Source organism: Podarcis pityusensis (assembly GCF_964106645.2).
Source record: "Podarcis pityusensis genome assembly, chromosome: 1".
NCBI classification, from domain to species: domain Eukaryota; kingdom Metazoa; phylum Chordata; class Lepidosauria; order Squamata; family Lacertidae; genus Podarcis; species Podarcis pityusensis.
The window spans coordinates 60,624,008-60,644,237 of NC_138028.1; the positions used below are offsets into that span (position 1 = coordinate 60,624,008).

At 40.7% G+C, this 20,230-nt stretch overlaps 1 protein-coding gene across 1 annotated transcript in view; it reads left to right on the forward strand.

The window, feature by feature from the left end:
* Positions 1 to 20,230, forward strand: part of SLC6A5 (solute carrier family 6 member 5) — a 65,146-nt gene that overhangs the window by 27,062 nt on the left and 17,854 nt on the right. The window contains exons 9-13 of the mRNA XM_080983295.1: positions 220 to 323; positions 8,546 to 8,670; positions 10,334 to 10,446; positions 12,378 to 12,509; positions 13,127 to 13,226. Coding sequence (XP_080839421.1) covers positions 220 to 323; positions 8,546 to 8,670; positions 10,334 to 10,446; positions 12,378 to 12,509; positions 13,127 to 13,226 — 574 coding nt within the window. The remainder of the gene's footprint in view (positions 1 to 219; positions 324 to 8,545; positions 8,671 to 10,333; positions 10,447 to 12,377; positions 12,510 to 13,126; positions 13,227 to 20,230) is intronic.

Genomic DNA, 20,230 nt, shown 5'->3' on the forward strand with positions numbered 1-20,230 from the left:
CTCCAGCAGAGTCGAAGATGAGGGAATTAAGCCTCCATAACCCAACTGTGACAGGAACCTCCTGACTCAGCTGGAGATCTCTGGATCCTAATCCACTCATCCTGGTGTATCTTGAGATAGGATTGCTCCCATAGTCAACAGCACTATTGATTTTTAAAATAACTTGCTGAAAAATGTTTGTTTGCTCATTTTCTTCATGGGACTTTTTTTTTTTTTAAGGTGTGGAAAGATGCTGCCACTCAAATATTTTTCTCTTTGTCTGCTGCATGGGGTGGCCTGATTACTTTGTCTTCCTATAACAAATTTCATAACAACCTGTACAGGTAAGTAGAATGATTCCATGAACTCAATGGCTTTATGGCGACGTGAGTGGCACTGTTAATTCCAGAAACTTATGGATATAATTTAGATCCTTACAAATTAGCTGGGAATTGTTTATGAATTTTAAAACGTAATTAGGATTACTTGTGGTTCCTAATTATTTGACACAGCCAGACCACTGAAAGAAGAAAATTGGGTGATTTGGATATACCCAATCAGTAATAAAACCAGTCTATGCATTCAAAACTGTCACATAGCAGAACTATATCAAATGGTTGGAGAGAATTGCACACTACCTCATGTGGGGGCAGGTCAAGGAGGGAACTTCCTGTACATAAGAAATTAGAATGCCAGGGAGAGTCCTGCTTCCTGATATGCCACCCTCCATTAGGGAGGGAATTTTGGAAGTTGCAAGGCATTCAATATGTGGTCCTTCTCCCTTCAGTACAGTTCAGGAAGGCCAGCAACACACAATACTTCTGGACCTTGCAGGACCCAGAAGTTCTGTTGTTTGGCTAAATTGTGCCTGATTCTGTGGCCATGAAAGCTATGACATTGTTTGTAAAGCACAATTTCTTTCAAGAATGGAAACACTCCATCACCTGTGATGCAAGTCCTCAAAACCCACTGGGCTCCTTCTGAGGTTGGTGTGCCCTACTTTCTATTGAAAGCTTGCCCTAATTAAAAATAGGCCAGGTTGAAAAGCAACCTCGGGAATTGCCAGGAAGAACCTGGGCTGGCAGCATGAAATACAACGCAAGCATAATCTCTACCGGAGAAAGCCTGGAGATTTAGAGAAAGCCTGGAGATTTAGAAATAGGTCAGAATCCAGCTGTGCTCTGAGCACTCTGCATTAGAAAGGGTAATCTGCAGTTTCCAAAAGGGCAATGGCTGTATCACCTCTGCTGTTGTTATATCACTGAGCACAGTGATTATTCCTGAAATTGTATTAGCACCTAGTTAAGATTAAGAAAAGCTCTCTAAATTCAAACTAAAGATGGAAGCTTTGATTAAAGGTAATGGGTAACTTCCTACAGAGCTGAGAAGTTTGCTCTCTTATAAATACAGGCCCATTCCATATTTGGTTTTGATTGATTGCTTTATTTATTCAACACATTCCTACTCCAAGTGTTCCACTATTTGAAGCAGCTTCAAAACGCAAGTGGAAGGAACAGTAGAAACCAGCAACCCCAAAAATAGCTCATAAAGATGTAGCATGTGCCCAAGAGGGAGTTTTGGAGGCACAGCTAAACATTTGGTTGCTTGGGTTGCGTTTTCTCTGAACAACAGGCAGCAGGAGTCAGAAAAGTGTGACATTAGGAAGGTGACAAAAACGTAATGCTGGGAATGTTGCAGTCAAATGTCAGTGCTGCTGACAGAACTGAAAGGCTTCAGAAAATATGTGAGCAAATAAGATAGGCAAAAGGTCTCCAGAATGCATAGAATAACTGGTACTAGATTCCAGGGCAGAAAAATGTGTCTAAAGCGAATTTAAAACACTTTAACAGCTACTGTTCTGTGTTTGGCTATAAAAATGCGCTCAAGAATGAAGGAATGTTGGGACTCGTAGTTCAAGAAAGCTTGTCACATAGGCTGCATTCACATGGCAGTGCATTCTGTTTTCCCAGCGTTTCATTTCCCATTTCCCTGACCTCATCAAGAAAAGAAGGGAGGCAGTTTTTGCAGATTCTCTGAGCCCCCTGTGCCACCTCTCAAGCTGCTCTGGAGGGTCTGGATTGGGGCAGAGAAAGCACAAGGATGTAGGAGAGAGTGGCTTATCATCCAAGTGACCAATTGGGCCTGGATGCCTATATTCTGCACATTATGTGCTTCCAAATAATTCATAAGGGAGGCACAACTCTTGGTGCTATGCTGCTTTAACCATCAAAATGGTAAAAGAATTAATATACAGTACATGCATGTTCAAGCAGAACTGACAGGCCCTTTTGTGTGCTTTTTTAGCCTAGGGGCCAGCCTGCACCATCTGATTTTCTTGCACTCTTCTTTAACACATGCCCTAGTTCTGTCATCTTTTGCAGAGGATTTTAAAGAGAAGAGTAGTGATCTCTCTGCAAAAGCTTATGATTTCCCTTCCTAACCAGCTACCTCTCTCTCCTTCCTTGAAGCATTTACTTTTAAAGTGACATTTACTTTTGTGTATGCAGATTCTAGCTTCATAGCTGTTAGAAGGAATCACCATAATTAGTCTGGTCTTTCAGAATCACTTTTATGACAACCTGGATTTTATGGAATGACTGTCTCCCTATCATTTGATAACATGATTTCTTTTTGGGTCTCACTGTCAGCATTTTTCTGTCAAGGGAATTGTAAATTATGTTTTCTTTGACATTATTCCCTATGCCCAAAAGAAGTCTCAGACATCAAATTAATCTTCATAAGTAAGATACTTTAAATACCCATCATTTTAAAATGAAATAGAAAAATAACACAGCCGTAGCAAAGGCAGCATAACAATATAAAAAACAATTTTGACCAGCAGCCAACGCAGCAATTTAAAACCCACCCACTCCAAAATGCTATGATTTTCTTGAAAACTGCAATGGAACTGGCTGTATGAGCTTCCCTGGGGAGTAAGTAATTAATGCTGTACTTAAGAGTTCTTGAAGTCTCATTAGATTTGCTTTCTAATGACTGTTAGAACCATTTTCTTTTCTGTTTTTTGGGGAGTCATGATCAATGGTATCTTGGCTGCTGCTTGCATGTTGATGAAATAATCACTGAGAGTTTTATTGCCAGCAAAATCTAAATCTTTGAGCCTTCTAAATTTGAGGCTCTGCTATTTCCACTCATGATACAGCCGTGCATTCCTATGCATATCAACCCCAGAGAAAACCCGATTGAGTTCATTTACTTATCAGTAAGTGAATTTAGGATTACAGCCCCCAAATGACATTTTAGCATCTCTTGTGACTGTTTTTGCCACTGCTCTCAATGCAAGACTAGCATGCAGACAATGATATATTCCAGGCTGAAGGTTTCATTGTAGATTAATTTAAGCATCAACTAGTTTAAGTCTCACTGGTGTGAAGCTCCAGGGTGTATATATGGGGGTTATCCTATTTCACTTTATAACAAGCCTGTGGGGGAGGTTGGGCAGAGAGACAGTGACTCGTCTGAGGCATCTCAAGTCTCCCTAGTCTAAGCAGACCAATTTATCTATACTGAATGCTCTCATTTCTATATATATATAAAATACCAAACCCATATTGAAGAGAATCTGAGTGAAGAGTGTCAGCCATGCATACAGTCCACAATATGACTGGGACATTCAGGTGTAGGGGAACCATAGTGCATTATGTCTTGGGTGCACCCTGTCTATATTTTGATCCTGAGCCTATGTTTTATTTAACTAGACATTTGCACACACTTCTTGCTTTTTACACTTACTAGAACCCATGCCATATAAGTCCTTCTGATGTCTAAGGATGGAACTTGATGTCATAGCAGCTGACCTGTGTGTAAGAGCCAGGTTGTGGAGCACGTGTGGGTGCGAGAAGAGAGCCAAGCTATTCCCCTGGCTTTGTTTCCCCATAAAATTGCTCTGCTGCAGACATCCCCCCTGAACATGGGGTTCCCAGACAAGAAGTAACCCCTGCCAGGGAGAAGCCATTTCAAGGGGGAAAGCATGGCTGTTGGAAAGGCTCATGCCACATTATAAACAGTCTCTACTTACCTGCTCTCATATGAATCGGCAGTCATCACTTTCAATCTACCTACCAGTATCATGGTGCTGAAGACCTATAGCTGGTGGTGGGAACCTGTGGATGTCCTTGTGGTTGAATTCTGACTCTCATCACCCCCAACCAGTATGGTCAGCAGTCAGGGATTTTGGGAGTTATAGTTCAACAACATATAAAGGGACACAGACTCCCCAATCTTGACCTAGAGTTGAACGTGAAACATTTTTTCTCTTCTCCCACTTCTGGAAAGTCACTGGCAGACCTTCCAAGTGTTCCTATTTTCCAGGGATGTCCCTGATTTAGAGAAGCTATCCTGGTTTCTGATTTGATCCCAGAATGTCTCACTTTTTCTTAGGATGTCCCTATTTTCAATGGGGAAATGTTAGAGGGTATGGAGTTATCCGATCCCTCAGCTGTCTGGAGGCAATCCTGCATAGGGAAGGTTTTTAAAAATGTTTTAGTATTTTTTTTATATATGGTGGAAGCTGCACAGAGTGGCTGGGGCAACCCAGTAAGATGTGTGGGGTATAAATAGTAAAATTCTCATTATGGAATGGGACATCCCTATTTCATCGGAGAAATGTTGGAGGGTGTGCACTGGTGCCTAGAATTAGGTAAATATATTACAATTATCCATTGATTTTGGAAAGCCCAGAGCATTAATTAGCAGTATCAGAAACAGAAATGTGTTGCTGTGTACTAGAAGAGACCTAAAGAACACTAACGGAATCATCTTTATATGCCATGTTTAAGGCCCAGTGAATGCATTCCTATAGAAGCATGGGAACAGTTACTAGTGTTGTGTATGAACTTGGCAATAATTGATAAACTATGGACTGCAACCTTTTTGGGCCCATGGGCACTTTTGGAATATTGGGAATGTATTTGACACGATAAAAATGGCTGCCACAGAGGTACGCCCACTCACAAAATAGCTGCTGTGGTGGGTGTGAGAAGTCAGAATTACCCATTCCACAGATGTCAAACTAATGAACTTGAGATCAAGTAACTTGCCCATGAAACTGAGTACAGATGCGTAGTCTGAGCCCCCAAATACAAAATTGTCCCCTTTGACCCACAGTTTTCTACTCTCTAACACACTTTTTACAGAAAGCAAACCACCAATTTCAGAGAAGTCGAGATTTCTTCCCCCCCTCTCACTTTACCCTTACCCCATATGTTTTTCTCCATGTGTCCTGATCACCTATACACACATGGACACCTTCCCCCACCCCCAAACCCTGGTGCTCTGTTTTTTTTTTTTAGTCTTCTCTCAGCACCTATGTTTCCTTTTTGCACTCAGCTATAGGAAAAATCCCACCTTCTTGCTGTCTCTTTTCCTTAGAGTCAAAAAGCCCCCTGCAGGTAGCATCCTATTAGAACCGTTCTCCCTCTTCTAATTGGATGCTACCTGCAGAGAAAGGGAGAGTCAACAGTTGTAATTGGATGCCACCAGCAGTGAGCTATTTTCTCTGCTCTTTTCCAAGTGTGCTCACTAATCAAAATGGTAGCAGGGCCTCCATAGACAACATGGGAGAGAGTGAAGAGAAACTTGGACTGTGTGGCCATTATAATTTATAATTGGTCCAGAGGGGGTCTAAAGAGCTTGATGGGCAACCTGGTAGGTCTCTGCGGCTGCAATTGTGTCCAAAGGTGCCACATTAAGACCCCCAGAAATAGAGACATTAGTGGAAAAGAAAGCCTCCAACCCCCGTTATCCCTGTTTGTGAAGTAAACATCTTGAAGTAAAAGGAGCAGGAGAGCTGTAGAGTGGCTTTTATGTCATAATTTACCTCAGTACAGCTAAATTTTATTTTAAACATTTCCCCCTTCAGTGCATTTCAGTGCAGACTGAAAAATTATCTTGGATTTGTAACAATCTGTTACAGCACATACCCCAGCTTAAAATTCTGTGAGAGTGATAAGCTTTCTTAGTGAGCCGTATTTCCGTCTGATGCTGATCCAGAGCCAGGGGGGAAAAAGTTTCCTTTAGAACAAAGTTAGAACACAGCAATCTGTTTCTATAGTTAGCATTATCAAGTCTCAGCAAGAAGGAAAAAATGATTACTTAAGGGAAGTCTTCCTTAGAGGTCTGCAGGAACTGCAGGGTGCTTTTTATGGCAGGTTTCTAGATTTCTTTTCATCATCTGATAAACAAATGACATTGAAACTGAAAACTATTTGATATTATTTTGGAAGAAATCACTCCATTTATATTTTTGAGCTATGAATTTATTGACGTATGCATATATCTGCCTGAAAACGAGCCTTCCCATGTCCAAAGCTTACAAGTGCCTGTAGCACCTTTCATCTCTGGTTGCTGCAGGCATCCATGGAGCAATTCCTCCAGCCCTCTCTGTATCAACACTGATGAGGCTATTGAACACATGGCTGCAATATAAATTGGCCCCAAGTTCCCTGGAAATATTCATTGCAATAGTGAAAGGGAAGGGAGGAAATCTACTACCCTAAATTTTGTAAGGGGCACTAGAACATTGACTTTGCTCATTAGTTAGTGTAAGTAAATGTTTTTGTAAGTGTCAATCTCTCATAAACAGCAAGAGTGTTAGCCTTAAAAGAAGGGCCAAGGACTTAAAAGCAGCAATTTTCTCCAGGGTATATGAAGTGTAGGTGGGTTCTCAGGACGCAAGACACGGTGATAACAGCAAGAACCTTTATTGAACTAACAGAACTAAACAAACAAGGGCAAAGCAAGTGCTTATATACATTTCTGAAGGCCTGGGCCACTCCCACTCCCAACATGATTGGCTGTCTAAACTTCCAAGCTGCGAATTGTAACTCAGAGTTTAAGGGCCAATGGCAGAGGCCCAAATCCTGAAGTGTTCTGTGATTGGATATCATGTATCGAATCAGAACACAGGGGCTCAGAATCCTTAGTTCAGACTCAAGCTCAGGCAACACAGACCACTGAGTACATAACAGTATAACTTTGGTTGCTTAGTGGTTATTCCAGGATTGCTCACTGTCTTGTTCTAATGTAAAATTCTTTCCAGATATATTTTCCCCAGTGCTTTTTTTCTGGGGGTACGCAGGGGTACGCATACCCCTAAACATTTTGTGAATCTAAGTTTGGCCTCATTGAGGGGCAGTATTTCAATATGAGTAGGAAAATGAGAGTATCCCTAAACATTTTTTTTTTAGAAAAAAGCACTGATTTTCCCCATTCCTAAAACAGTGCGCAAACTGTATAAACATGCCATATTTCTTGCAGCTTTTATTACCTTGTTTGTCTTTCACTCTTCCTGCTCAGAGGAACACTTTGTTTTTGAATCTAGCTTATGAAAGAGACAGTGACTTCATCAAAACTGTCAGGGAGGTTGATAGCTATTCAACTACACCTTCAAACCTGGGCCTCAAACATTCAAAAATAGTTATTACACCACACTGTTCCACCCACATATAAGCCTCACATTTAGGCATATGTGCCCAAATGCTCAAATATGATCTTGGTCTGATATGGTAATAATACAGGGTGATTCATAATGAAGTATACAGTTTCAACGCACTATAGAGAAGAAGAAGAAGAAGAAGAAGAAGAAGAAGAAGAAGAAGAAGAAGAAGAAGAATGCAATACATCTTATGTTACCTGTAACAGAATTGTAGGGGAATGTTTAAAGTTTTTTCAGAAACAGTCACAGATGTTCTATGTGTGCACCCTTTGTCACACAACACACATCAAACCAGTAATCCATTTCTGCTCAAATGCGAGTTAAGATATCTGAATTAAGTGCAGTGAAAGTGGCTGTGATATGCTGTTTCAGCTCCGCTAAATCAACAGGAAGGGGAGGGGTGAATACCTTGTCCTTTACGTACCCCCACAGAAGAAAGTTTCAAATTTTTCATGCCAATCATAGGAGAAAATGCCATCACACAACACTAACAGATTCCATTTTGCTCAATTCAAGAACACAAAACACCTTCTCCACTGCAGACGCAGCCATTTTGCCTGGCTAGTCACGTGACACATGTGCTATCGCCTACATCATTTCCCTCAGTAGCAGAACACAAACTTTATGAGTACATCTACCTCACGGTTTGCAATTGTGGTCCATGTTGTTGCCTGTTACTGTCTTACAGCATCTGGAAACTATACTTCATTACGAATCACCCTGTATTATCTCTCCTTCAAAAAAATGACATGAAGTTTGCCATCCTAAGAATATGTATGTGTGAGAGGATGAGCAACTCAATTTGTTCAACCAATAGGTATTTTAGAGTGTGGTGGGATCACAGTTATCATTTCCCATAGTTTTTGAAATATCATATTTTTTTGATGGAATCAGTTAATTATTGCTGCTAACCACTTTGTAAGTTTTTATTTTCATATTAGTAGAATGTCTTTTTATCAGTAGTAAGCTTTTGGATGTTGTTGTTTCACTTAAAATATGGGGTTTTTTTGTATTGTGTCTATTAAGAGTTGGTGTTCCACAAAGAATAAATTATCTATGTATCCACTATTACTTCTACTGTGCATATTTTCTTTCATCTTTTTCTTTCTTCAGGGACACCTTGATAGTAACTTGTACCAACAGTGCCACAAGTATATTTGCAGGCTTTGTCATCTTCTCCGTTATTGGTTTTATGGCAAATGAGCTCAAAGTAGACATTGAAGATGTTGCCGACCAAGGTATGAGAGTTTGTTTCAATTTATGAATGGTATAGCATGGGGTAATGGGTTGTGTTTTTTTTTTTCTGGTTTGTAAGTCAGCCTGCAAATGTACATTATTCAGAATACTGGGGTGGGGGCACTACCACAGGATCCCAGTCTGGATTGGGTTTACTGTGCCCCCATTTGTATATTGGGGAAAATAACTCCTATTGGAGTAACTTGGAGATTTTTCTGCAATGCAAATTGTATATGGGAGGTCCCCAGTCTGGATCAAGACCCTGGCCTAGGAGGTAGGACGGTTTTAATAATTTGCTCCTCTCTGTGACCCCATTCTGGACTGGGCATACAATTTGCATGAGTGATAAAAGCTCTCAACATGAGGTTATTTTCAGATGTAAATTGCAGGTGTGGGCCAAGGAGGACATGCCCTGAAGGGCCATATGGAAATTCTCCAAGGGCCACATCTAGCCCACAGGCCAGAGGTTTCTTATCTAGCCATAGAGGTTCTGAATTGGGCTCTGGAGCCAGTGATGAGCTAGATGAGGGTAAGGAAACTAAACTTACCATAAATCTAGACGAGGTGCTATTAGTCAAAGGCTTACCTGTCCAGGGATAGAGTATCAGCTTGTTAAGGATGGGGTTACACACCCCTTAAAACAGGCCTGGGGAACTTGTAGCCCTCCAGATGTTGCGTTGGCACTTCTACCACCCCTGATTGTTGGCCATGTTGGCTGAGACTGATGGAAACCAGAGCCCAACAAGACTGGAGAGCCTTGTGTTTACTTAAACAATTTGTATACTTAATCACAGTTGTCTCTAAGCAGTGTAGAAAAGACTCAATATAATAAGACTAAAAATGAGTTAAAGTTATAAAATCCTTTATAACTTTAATTGAATCCTAATTAAAGTCTGCTGAAATAAAAAGGATTCAGTAAGTACAGGGAGGGGACCTGACTGACCTCATCTGGAAGCGAGTTCTACTTCTGAAACTCAGCAGTTGTTCTCATGTGTGCCCAACTCTTAGTGGCCATAACTCTTGCCTGACATTAATTTAGGGGGTCCAAATCAAGGGGGATCTGAAATTTCATTTTCTGCAATTAAATTTTCCCAGAGGGCATGATGAATTTTAGAAACTCATTATTTTGATTCCTTAATTTACTTTCCACATGTAAGAAGCTAGTGCAAACAGCCGCCTTATCTATAGTAGTCAAGAAGAAATCTTTAATCAAGAGATGAAAGAGCATGCTTATGAATATATAAGGTCCCCTAAGCCTTCTTGCGCAGAAAAGCTGGCAGTTAGCAGCAGGTTTTAAAGAGAGTTGCTTGCATCACATCACAGAAATAAAAATAATCTTCAACCAACAATTCTTTTAATGCTTGTCATAGTTCCCAAACATTTTGTGAAGTACCTATTTAAATTAACTCTCTTGCTGCTGAATTATACCAGCCCTACTGCATTACAATGTAGTGCAAAAAAAAAAAAAAAAACCTGATGGGGAAGGGGAATCTGTCTCCTGTAAATAAAACACAAAGTGACAATGAAGAAGGCTTTTCACCGAAAAAGGAATTGTGTTTGTGCCTCAATTAAAACCAGTAGGATTAATGAGGGACAGTGGATGTCTTTCATAATAATTTTTATTATTATCAATCAACAGATAAACATTAGTTTCTTGTGTTCTAGGTCCTGGGATTGCCTTTGTAGTATATCCTGAAGCTTTAACCAGGCTTCCTCTTTCACCTTTCTGGGCTATAATTTTCTTCTTGATGCTTCTAACACTTGGCTTGGACACCATGGTAAACTTGCCTTCTTTCACCTACCTTGCTATTGTTACAGGACCACTTTGTCACTGGAGGGAAAATTTGATTAATTTTTAACGTAACTGGTTACAAGCAGGAGCCTAGCACATACCCAAGGTTTTCAGGCAAAATAAACATACAGGCAGTACAATTGTATGCATGTCTGCTTAGAAATAAATCCGACTGAGTTCAGTCCCAGGTAAGTGTGTGTAGGATTAGAGCCAAAACTGATTTTGAGGTTAAACCCCAGTGCTACAATTGACCTCGGTGAAAATATGTCACAGCAGGAGCCATGCAGAAGTTAATTACCACATTCAAGTCGCCTTTGGGATCGAAGAAGAAACAGAAAGGTGTTAATCAGGCAGACCTGTAAAGAGAGTGACCCACATACTGTGACCAAACTTGAGCCAAAATCAAAGTGGAGGTTTTCACTTCATGGAAGGGGCTAGACAGTGGTTCCAAACCCCCTTCATTCCATAGACCACCTGAAAATTGTTGAGGGTCTTAATTATTTTCCCCCTGTTGTATTGGTTTTACCCATCCTTACTTGCTAGATGCTGTATTGGTTTTACCCATCCTTACTTGGTTTCTCTCAATGATACCACTCATATTGAGAGTATCTAGGCTGCTGAGGAGGAAAGAAGACTTCTGTTTCAAGGGAGGGGGAGTGAGGTGTCATGCAGCTGATTCCATGCATACTTACTCAGATGTAAGCCTCACCAATATTAATGATAAAAATGCATATGACTGCAGCCTTAGAAGGTTGGTCTCATGCACCTCTGCTCAAAAGTGTTCTCTGTGGTGCGTACTTGAAAGTAAGGATCGTGGTTTACAGCCTAGAAAACTTAATTAGTATTACTCCTCCTTACTGGTGTCTCTCAACAATACCAGTCATATTGAGAAGGTCTAGGCTGTTGAGCAGGAAAGAACAACTGCTTCAAAGAGGGGAATAAGAGGGCTATACAAAATGGAAGGAGAAGGGAAGGAAACATGATGTTTGGGAACCTGTGGGCTAGAGGGCAGTTGGCTCAAACTTGACTGTATCAGGTAAACCAGGGGCAGGTAAGCCTACTGGCATGAAGTAAACTATTGTCCTAGCAGGAGGCTGGTGTTTCCAAGTATGTAGATCCACAGGGGTCAAGGAGAACCAATTTTGTAGAGTTGTGGGTTGGTGATGAAGCTGGAGGAAGTGATGATGTCTGGAAACAAGACTGCTTGGGGTGTATTTGGAAAGGCAGGGTAGGTGTTGGAAGTAGACACCCTTTTCAGCATACTTCAAGGTGTCTGATGTCACCGTTGGAGATCAATTCAATCATCAAGTATTGCCATTTTAAGGCATATGGTGCATGAGGGCCAGAAACATTATGTGGAATTGTGTTGCTTCACTGTTTTGCATCTCCAATGCCACAAACGTATGTGTAAAATTGCTCCAGTGGATCATTTGAACTTATCAACCCTTCACTCAGCGCTATCTGAGCAGTTTTGTATGTTTTAAAAATTATCTAGATTGTGCAGGCCAGCATAGAATCATAGAATTGTAGAGTTGGAAGGAACCCCACGGGTCATCTAGTCTAACACCCTGCAATGCAGGAATCCTGCCCACAGCTCTCCCTGGGTAGGCTCGAACCACCAACCTTCTGGTTAACAGCCAGACACGTTGTCCCATCTGCACCTTCTTATTCATGCTTGCTATTTAACCCACAGTTAATGCAGATTATTGTGTGCAATCTTACAGGAATAGCTTGGTGTAGGGATCTACATTTTGCTGAGTAGAAGAGTCAACTAGATGATCTTCAAAGAGCTTACATACCAGTTTCTGTTTCATAGAGTGGTTTTAGCAGCAATATTACATATGCCATGTTAAACAAAATGTGTTTTTGTGTGTTTGATTACTATTGTCTTACTTGTTCTTTTTTGATATTCCTTAGTTTGCCACTATTGAGACGATAGTGACATCAGTTTCAGATGAGTTCCCAAAGTACTTACGTACTCACAAGCCTCTGTTTACTCTTGGATGCTGTGTCTCCTTTTTCATCATGGGCTTTCCTATGATCACTCAGGTAAAAGTGTTGCCATAATATGTACACATTACATCCCATGATTTCTCCTATTGCAACAAGGTCTGTTCCTACAATTGGTAGGAAGAAGTCCATGGGATTATTAGGTTTTCAAACAAAATGCATGGATCAAAGTGAAATTTTATGTGTGACATGTGATACTGTGGGATTTAACAAGATTACAAAATATGATTTGGCATTAAGGTAATATCTGCATTCTTGCAGTACCTTATTATCATGAATATTACATTTTATACCACAGGCACTTCATTTTTTAAATTTTTCATCTTAATTTAGAACAGATCTGTTCTGTGATGCAATGCATTCCAGTATGTATCAGGTGGGAAGAAGGAATTGGACCATGCATCTGCCAATGTATGAGACAGAATGCATAAAATGGTCTTGCACGTGGGCTCAGATTCCATATGGAACTGAAATATAATGGAATTTCTTAGTTCATGGAATTCAGAGAGTGTTTCCAGAGTAGGTGGGCTACATGATGGCAAGCAGCAGTAATCTAAACATTTTCCTGTCTGAAAATATTTAGTTGGTTGAGTTGCCATACATTATCTCCTAATATCTTTTGGCATTTCTGTTAGTAATTACCTGTTTACTTTTAGGGTGGAATGTACATGTTGCAGCTTGTGGACACCTATGCAGCATCCTACTCTCTTGTTATAATAGCCATTTTTGAACTTGTTGGCATTTCATACATTTATGGTAAGAAAACAATGTGCTATATATCTCGATCACACAGTGATAAGTACATGTGAAAATGTGTTGAGTTGCACACAACTAGTCCCACTTTTAGAAACAAAAGACTTTTATCATTTAATGGTTTGAAAATCAAACATTTCTCTGGAATTTCACTCAGAGTAAGAAAACTTTAATCTTTTTTATATTGCTGCAGCTGGACTGCTTAGATAAGCAAGTCATTTGTTATAGATAGCACTTTGTTAAAATTAAAGTGGATGTTCAGTTAATAGCAATATAGGCTATATAAAAGTAATGGTGAGGCATACCATCCAGATCAATTTGTGTGGTACACAAATAAGAATATAGGTTCACAGTAGCCAAGGTTCAGGTTCTAATAATGGCTTAATAACGATGGTACACTCATGCACTTTTAGTTTGTATAAATACAATTAGTAAGTCATATAATGTTTGTAAGCAATACAAATGCAAAGTGTGTTTGTATGGAAAGGCACAAGTAATATAAAGAATTTGTTCTTAGTAGATAGCACCCACTGCTTTTGTCTGAATGCCTGCTTTAAACAATTTGAATAACTTAATTAGGACAATGACCTGTAATAATAGCTTATCAGGAGCACACACCTTCTCCCCACCAGTTATCTTGCAATACACTGTGAATTGCAAGAAAATAATAATATGTCTTGGATGTATGGAAATTTCTGCCTCCAGTTTTCAGAGAGTGGCATGAAGTATGATTTTTTAACAGTATAATATCCAGGTTTATGTTGTCAGAAGACTCTGAAGAATTCAAGTTCTGAAGGCTGCAATCTTCAAATCAACTACCTTAGGAATCATTCCACCATAGGCACTAAGAATGCTATTCATATATAATCTGGGAATTGCAGTCCCTTCATGTGTCTGAGTCTTGCTTGCACATCTCCAGTACCTTATGATTGTACATGTGAAATATGACATGACCACAACCATTTCGCTCATATCTGAGATTAGCATTTTCATAGTTGATGGCTGTGCAGGCATGATGTTGCCTACCATATTTAATGTTAGAAATTAAGCACTGTCGTTAGCCCTGCTCTTCCTTTTCTGAAAATGTACATGTCTTGTCTCTCATTGTTGGAAGATTAGAGAATACACGAAAGAAGTTATTTTATATTTTCATTTATGAACCTTGCAAGGAGGCTAAGAATACAGCACTCTGCTGTCACCCCAGTCTGTTCAAGGGTATCTGGTTTCTTCTACAATATATACTGATATTGCAGTTAAGACATTCCTTTGTGCAATTAAGTAATATTTTGTGACAGATCTTGTAGGGAAACTAGAGTTTCTGAGTGTATGATATGTTTGGTAGATTGTAGGCACAGATTGTCTGATTAACTGGGGGGGGGGGAATCTGTCAGTCAGTTGAGCTTATTCGTTTTAATTTTCACCTCCTCAAAGTCATTCTTAGAAATACACCAGTTCCTGAAATTTTAAGAAAATAGGAAAAATAAAAGCTCACGATTTTAGAAGTGGAGTGTGAAAAGTGTTGACGTGAATATAAAGGATATTTACTATCATCTTGGCATGGTGGGGTTTAAACAAAAGTCAACTATCTTGATAAGCTGATCAGAGATTTGGTAGTTGAGGTTTTGGTAGGTGAACCAGCAAATCCATTAAAAAGTAGCACAAATCTCTGCACAGAACTAAGTGGTAACCAAGAGCCTTACAGGTAAGGAAGTGGCTGCTTTTGAATAATTCTTTTTCATCTTCTTTCACATTATGCCATCAGATGTCCCCAAGACCATCCGTGCTGCCTGTGTTTCCTTTCTCACTGACTCATTGTCTATATCAGAGAGGATTTCATGCTCAGTTCCCATAAACTCTAGGCTAACGACAACTGCTTTATTCAGCATGAGAAATGAGCAGGATGGCCAGCGGAGAAATAAGCTATGAATTGTCTCTTTGTGCACTTCTATGTTACGGATGTGGAGAACAGGAGCTATGATTCTTGGATTCCCAAATGGGTCCTGTTGTCACTTTCCCCACTCCTCTTCATAAAACATGCTTGCACTATAGTCTGCAGTGGCACCACTGTTCATTTAGTCACACTAACAACTGCAACTGAATTCTTTTGTGTATGTGCATCTGCTGCCTACATTGGAATTAACGTGTATCTTCATGTGCCTATTTGAACCCAGATGGATTTCTAGAGAAGGGCAGAGTCCTGCACATTCATGAAGTTCCCACTATTGTAAGAATAGGTATGCTGGATCAGACCAAAGGTAGCTATCCCAGTGTCCTGCTTCCCACAGTAGCCAACCCTATATATTTTGGAAGTCTGCAAGCAGAGCTTGAAGGCAATACTCCATTGCTTCCCAGTGACTGATATTCACTGGCATACTGCTTCTGATTTGAAAGGCTCTATATAACCTTTACAGCTTGTAGCCATTGATTGATCTATTGTTTCCACAGGCCCTTTTATTTTCACTCCCTTTCTTAAGGATTTGCAGCATAGCATTTTCACTGATACTGTACACTACGTTTGTTTTTACTGACAAGAGCACTTTTCTAGCTAGTCACTACCTGTTCATTTGGGATCTTTTGTCTCAGTGTGCATCATTTCACACACACACATGAAGTCCCATTTGCCATTTTTGTTGCTTGTCTTTCTGTTTTGGCGACACCCTTTTTTTGGAGCTCTTTGCAGCCTAAAAGAGTTTTCCTAACTCTGAATAATTTGATGTCAATTATGGCAGATGGTGATCTATGAGCGCTTTGGGTTATTTTCCATTCCAAAGCCAGCAGTGAGAAAGTCCTGGGCTTACACAGGCAGTGTTGACTGGATTACAGGCAAGCTAGAAAATTGCTGGGAATGTAAAATGATTCCCGAAGGCAAGCTAGTAACTGAACTGTGACAAGCAGGGAGAGGCAGTCTGAGAGCAGCTCAGCCAATGCCTGAGTGATAAGTTGTTGTGATTGAGTAGCCCAAGCCATTGTTTATCGTACTTTTGATGCCTTTCATCAAATGAACCCTACTGGGTTAGTAGCTGGCCACCCACAGCAGTAGTGCTGAAGAGTAAAAGATAGCAGGGCAACAACCCTTCCTTTAGCAATATGCTATATGCACAGGGAGAGTAAGCCTTTGAGTCTCACTGCCAGAATCCAGGCACTGGATCTCGTAAGAAGAAATGAGAGATCTGGATAACTGAGGCTGTACCATGTATGACAAATATGGTTTCACCATTTAAGACAGCTTTTCCCAACCTGGTGCTCTTCAGATGTTGTTGGTCTACAGCCCTAGCCAGCATGGCCAATGATCAGGCATATCAATGTAAGAAGAGGATCAGGCCAATGGCCTATCTAGTCCAGCTTCCTGTACTTACAGTGGCTAACCAGTTGCCTGTGGGAAACCCGAAAGCAGGACCTGAGTGCAGCCACACTGTCCCCACTTGAGATTCCCAGAAGCATACTGCCTCTGACAGTGGAGGTGGAACATAGCCATTGTGGCAAGTAGCCATGGATAGCCTTATCCTCCATGATAGGAATTGTAGTCCAGGACATCTGGAGAACATTAGTTTGGGGAAGTCTGTTCTAAGAAATTGCCAGTTTCTCACAATCAACTATTCCTATTGGTAAAGGAACCAAGTCATGTTTGGAAACCAATTGATGCTCGCAGCCTGTTTCCGTGGAAACCAACGGAAGCCATATGTGTCCTCATCCAATAAAATTTGGAACAAAATAAGCTGCTGACAGATCTCTGAGTCAGAAGTGGGGAATATCCATAACAGGATTGTGTAGTCTGTAGATTTGTGATGGAGTGAGGTTCTTTTCTCTCTCTGCCTGTACCTTTTAACAACAGCAACTGCAACATCCCAAATCGCTGCACCAGATGTTGTTTATGAAATGGGTGATTGCGTACTGCTGTATGTCTCAAGAAGGAAGCATTAAAGTGTCAGGCATCTCTCTTTACATCTTCCAGTTTGACTTACTGTAAATGAATTGAATACTCTCTGGATATATTGCTCGGCGTTTCAACTTTAAGACCCGCTTATAAGATTTGTATTGCCCCTTTGTGCTATTTTATTGTAATAGAAACACATTACAGACCTAGCTGGAAGTGGAAAGAATTCTCATAAAACAGCATCCTTACAAGCTATAAGAAACTCGCACTTAGAGAGAATACAAACTGGGTGCTATTCCTGCCTCTAGCAGAGCATTCCTGGCTAGCCATTTCCTCCAGCTCTGCTAAGGGATTGTTGAGAGTCAGCTAAGCTGGTTTGCTTACATGTTTAACTGGTAAATTGGAAACTGAAAGTTTCAAAAGATCAAGAGTTCAGTAGAGTCAGGAGTTCCTGACTCTTCTCTCTTTCATCCTGAGACAGATTATCAAGCAACATTCAGGGATGAGTTGGTGGATTTCACAGCTCTGTTAAGCATAAGCATAAGAGAGCTGAGCTGAGCGACCCAAAATAATCTGAGAGAGTTAGTAGTTCATCCTTCCTTTCTCTAAAAAATATTGACCCATCCTTACCCTGGAAAAAACTGACCAGTCTTGCTTCTTCCCTTTGTCTCACTCTTGCTCTTCACTCTTTCTGTCTTCACTTTCTTTTCCCAAACCCCACTCTTCATCTCTCTCATTGTCCTCCACTTAAACTGTCCAGCCAACATTACAAGTGGTTTTCTTGCTATCAGATTCAAAAGTCTATATTCTAACCTTGTCCCACTTGATCTTTCTGCTACCTTCTATACATCTGACCTTCACCCTGACTACTTTCATACCTTAGGAACGTAGAATTAAATAGCTCAGCATTGTCTACAGTGGTTTTCCTGAGCCTTGGGTGAGAGGATTTTTCCTAGATGCTAGGGACTGACTATGGACTTTTTGCATGCAACAACATGTGCTCTACCACTGAGCTATCACCCTTCCTTTCAGCTTTCACAGTTTTGTTCTCTTCCTGTCAGTTTGCTTACTCAATAATGCCACTTGTGGGGTGCTCATCTGCTTCACCCCACTCCGTCTGGCTACTTCAGGGGTCTGCTCTTGGTCTTCACTGTGCCCCCTGTACACTGCCTTGAGTCATCACAGCAAATGTCATGGATTTTACAACCACCAGTATAACGATGACACCTAATTATACCTCTCTGCCCCAGAACTGTCCCTCTGTCCAGTCCTGTATACCCAATCCATCTGATAAGTCTGCTTCCATATCTTCTCGTCATGACATACTCAACGTGTCCTTCGAATCCCTTTCCCACTTAATCACTCTTCATTTCCATCAGCAACATCACTGTTCTCCATTGACAGTGCCTTGAGGGTAGGAATCTCTCTATTTTTGTCTATGCAACTCAACCCAGCACAGTAGTCACTGATGGTACCATAATACAAAATCCCTGAAATATATTGACTCTCCTTGTGTTGACAGGAATTCCTGCAGGATAACAGCTTTTTTCTGGGGGTACTCAAGGGTATGCAGTAGTGGCACCTTTTTTTCTAGAAGGAAAGCACAGAAGAGAAGTCTGCTTGAGGCCGGTATGGCTGGGTGGAGGGGAAATGGATGGAAGCAGCATTGGTGTCTGAATGGTGCAGCAGCACTTGTAATGATTCTAGGCCATTTGGCCCCCATTTAGGCTGCAAAATGCCTTGAACCAGAACTGCCTCTGAATCTTGACTGTATGTCAAACCCCTTACTTTCCCTCACATACACATTATTACAACTTGGCACATTTAATTGGTAAAGTGCTTACAAATTATTACTCTACAACATTTGGTCTCCTAGTGATAGGATCAGACAGTTCTGTTCTTTTCTAGCTCTCAGTATGTCCTTTCAGAGTCTGTGCTGATGCTATGTTTTCCAGCATGAGATTAATAACTATGATGGGAAAACATGCACAACGTGGCATTCAACAGTTCATGTGAGTGTCGATTATCTTCCTCGCTGCCCTTCCTCCTCCACCTCAATGGATCAGCTGATAGCTTTGCAAGTGCATTCAGGATTGTGCATGTGCATGTATGTATATGTGAGGTAGAATAAGACACTTCTTGTAGCACTTCAGTCACTGGTCTTCACATATGATTTCTATCATAATTGTACGTATATTAGGAAAACAGCCTAATTTTAGTTTTACCGAGCAGTTGCCATAGTTTGCCATATATAAGGATTTGTCTAAATTTGAAATTTGAAGGACAAACCATCTTTAAACATATTCCTCTCTGTGTTGATGCCATTGGGTGACCTGCTGTGCTATCACACCAGTCTGCAAGTCACCTGCCAGCCTTTGACTTGCAATGCCTTCTGTGCTATCCAGCCCTGGCCTTTTCCAAGTGCCATTGCCATAGCTGCATTAACCCTAATACCTTGCAATCTTAAGATGACTAATTATTAGTAACAAGCGTATCTGAATTCTCCATCCCCTGACAGCTTTGGACTAAATTCACAGCACTTCAGGTTATTTACATCATAGGCTTTTGAATAACAGTCCAAGACATTTTGGGGCCCTGAGGCAACAGAGACAGATAGTGTATCCCCATGGTGGTAAAAATATTGTAATAAACTAAATACTTTTACTGCCCTTTAATGTCTGGGAACATAAGAAACCTAGAGCAGGGATGGGGAACCTGTGTCCTTCCAGATGATGATGGGTTCCAACTCCCATCAGCCCTGCCAGCATGGTCCGTGATTAGGGATGGTGGGAGTTGTCATCTAGCAACACCTGGAGGGCATTAGGTTCCCCATCTCTATTCTAGAGCATCAGACTAAAGGTTTATTTAGTTCAGCAGCCTCTTTTCCACTGATAATTCTGGGAGACTCATACATAGGATATGATGCAACAGCACGTGTTGTTTGGCCCCTCCAATTTTGTCTCACAAGGAAGCTTATAGAACAATATTGTAGTGTGAGTTACACTTAACACAGGTACAAGCTGTCTTGACATATGTACAAGTGTTTGTGTGTGTAAAAGTGTACACTTGTTGCTTTGTAAAACAACCAGGTGTTCTTCCACCCTTTAAAAAGTGATGCTTTAAGCAAGTGTTG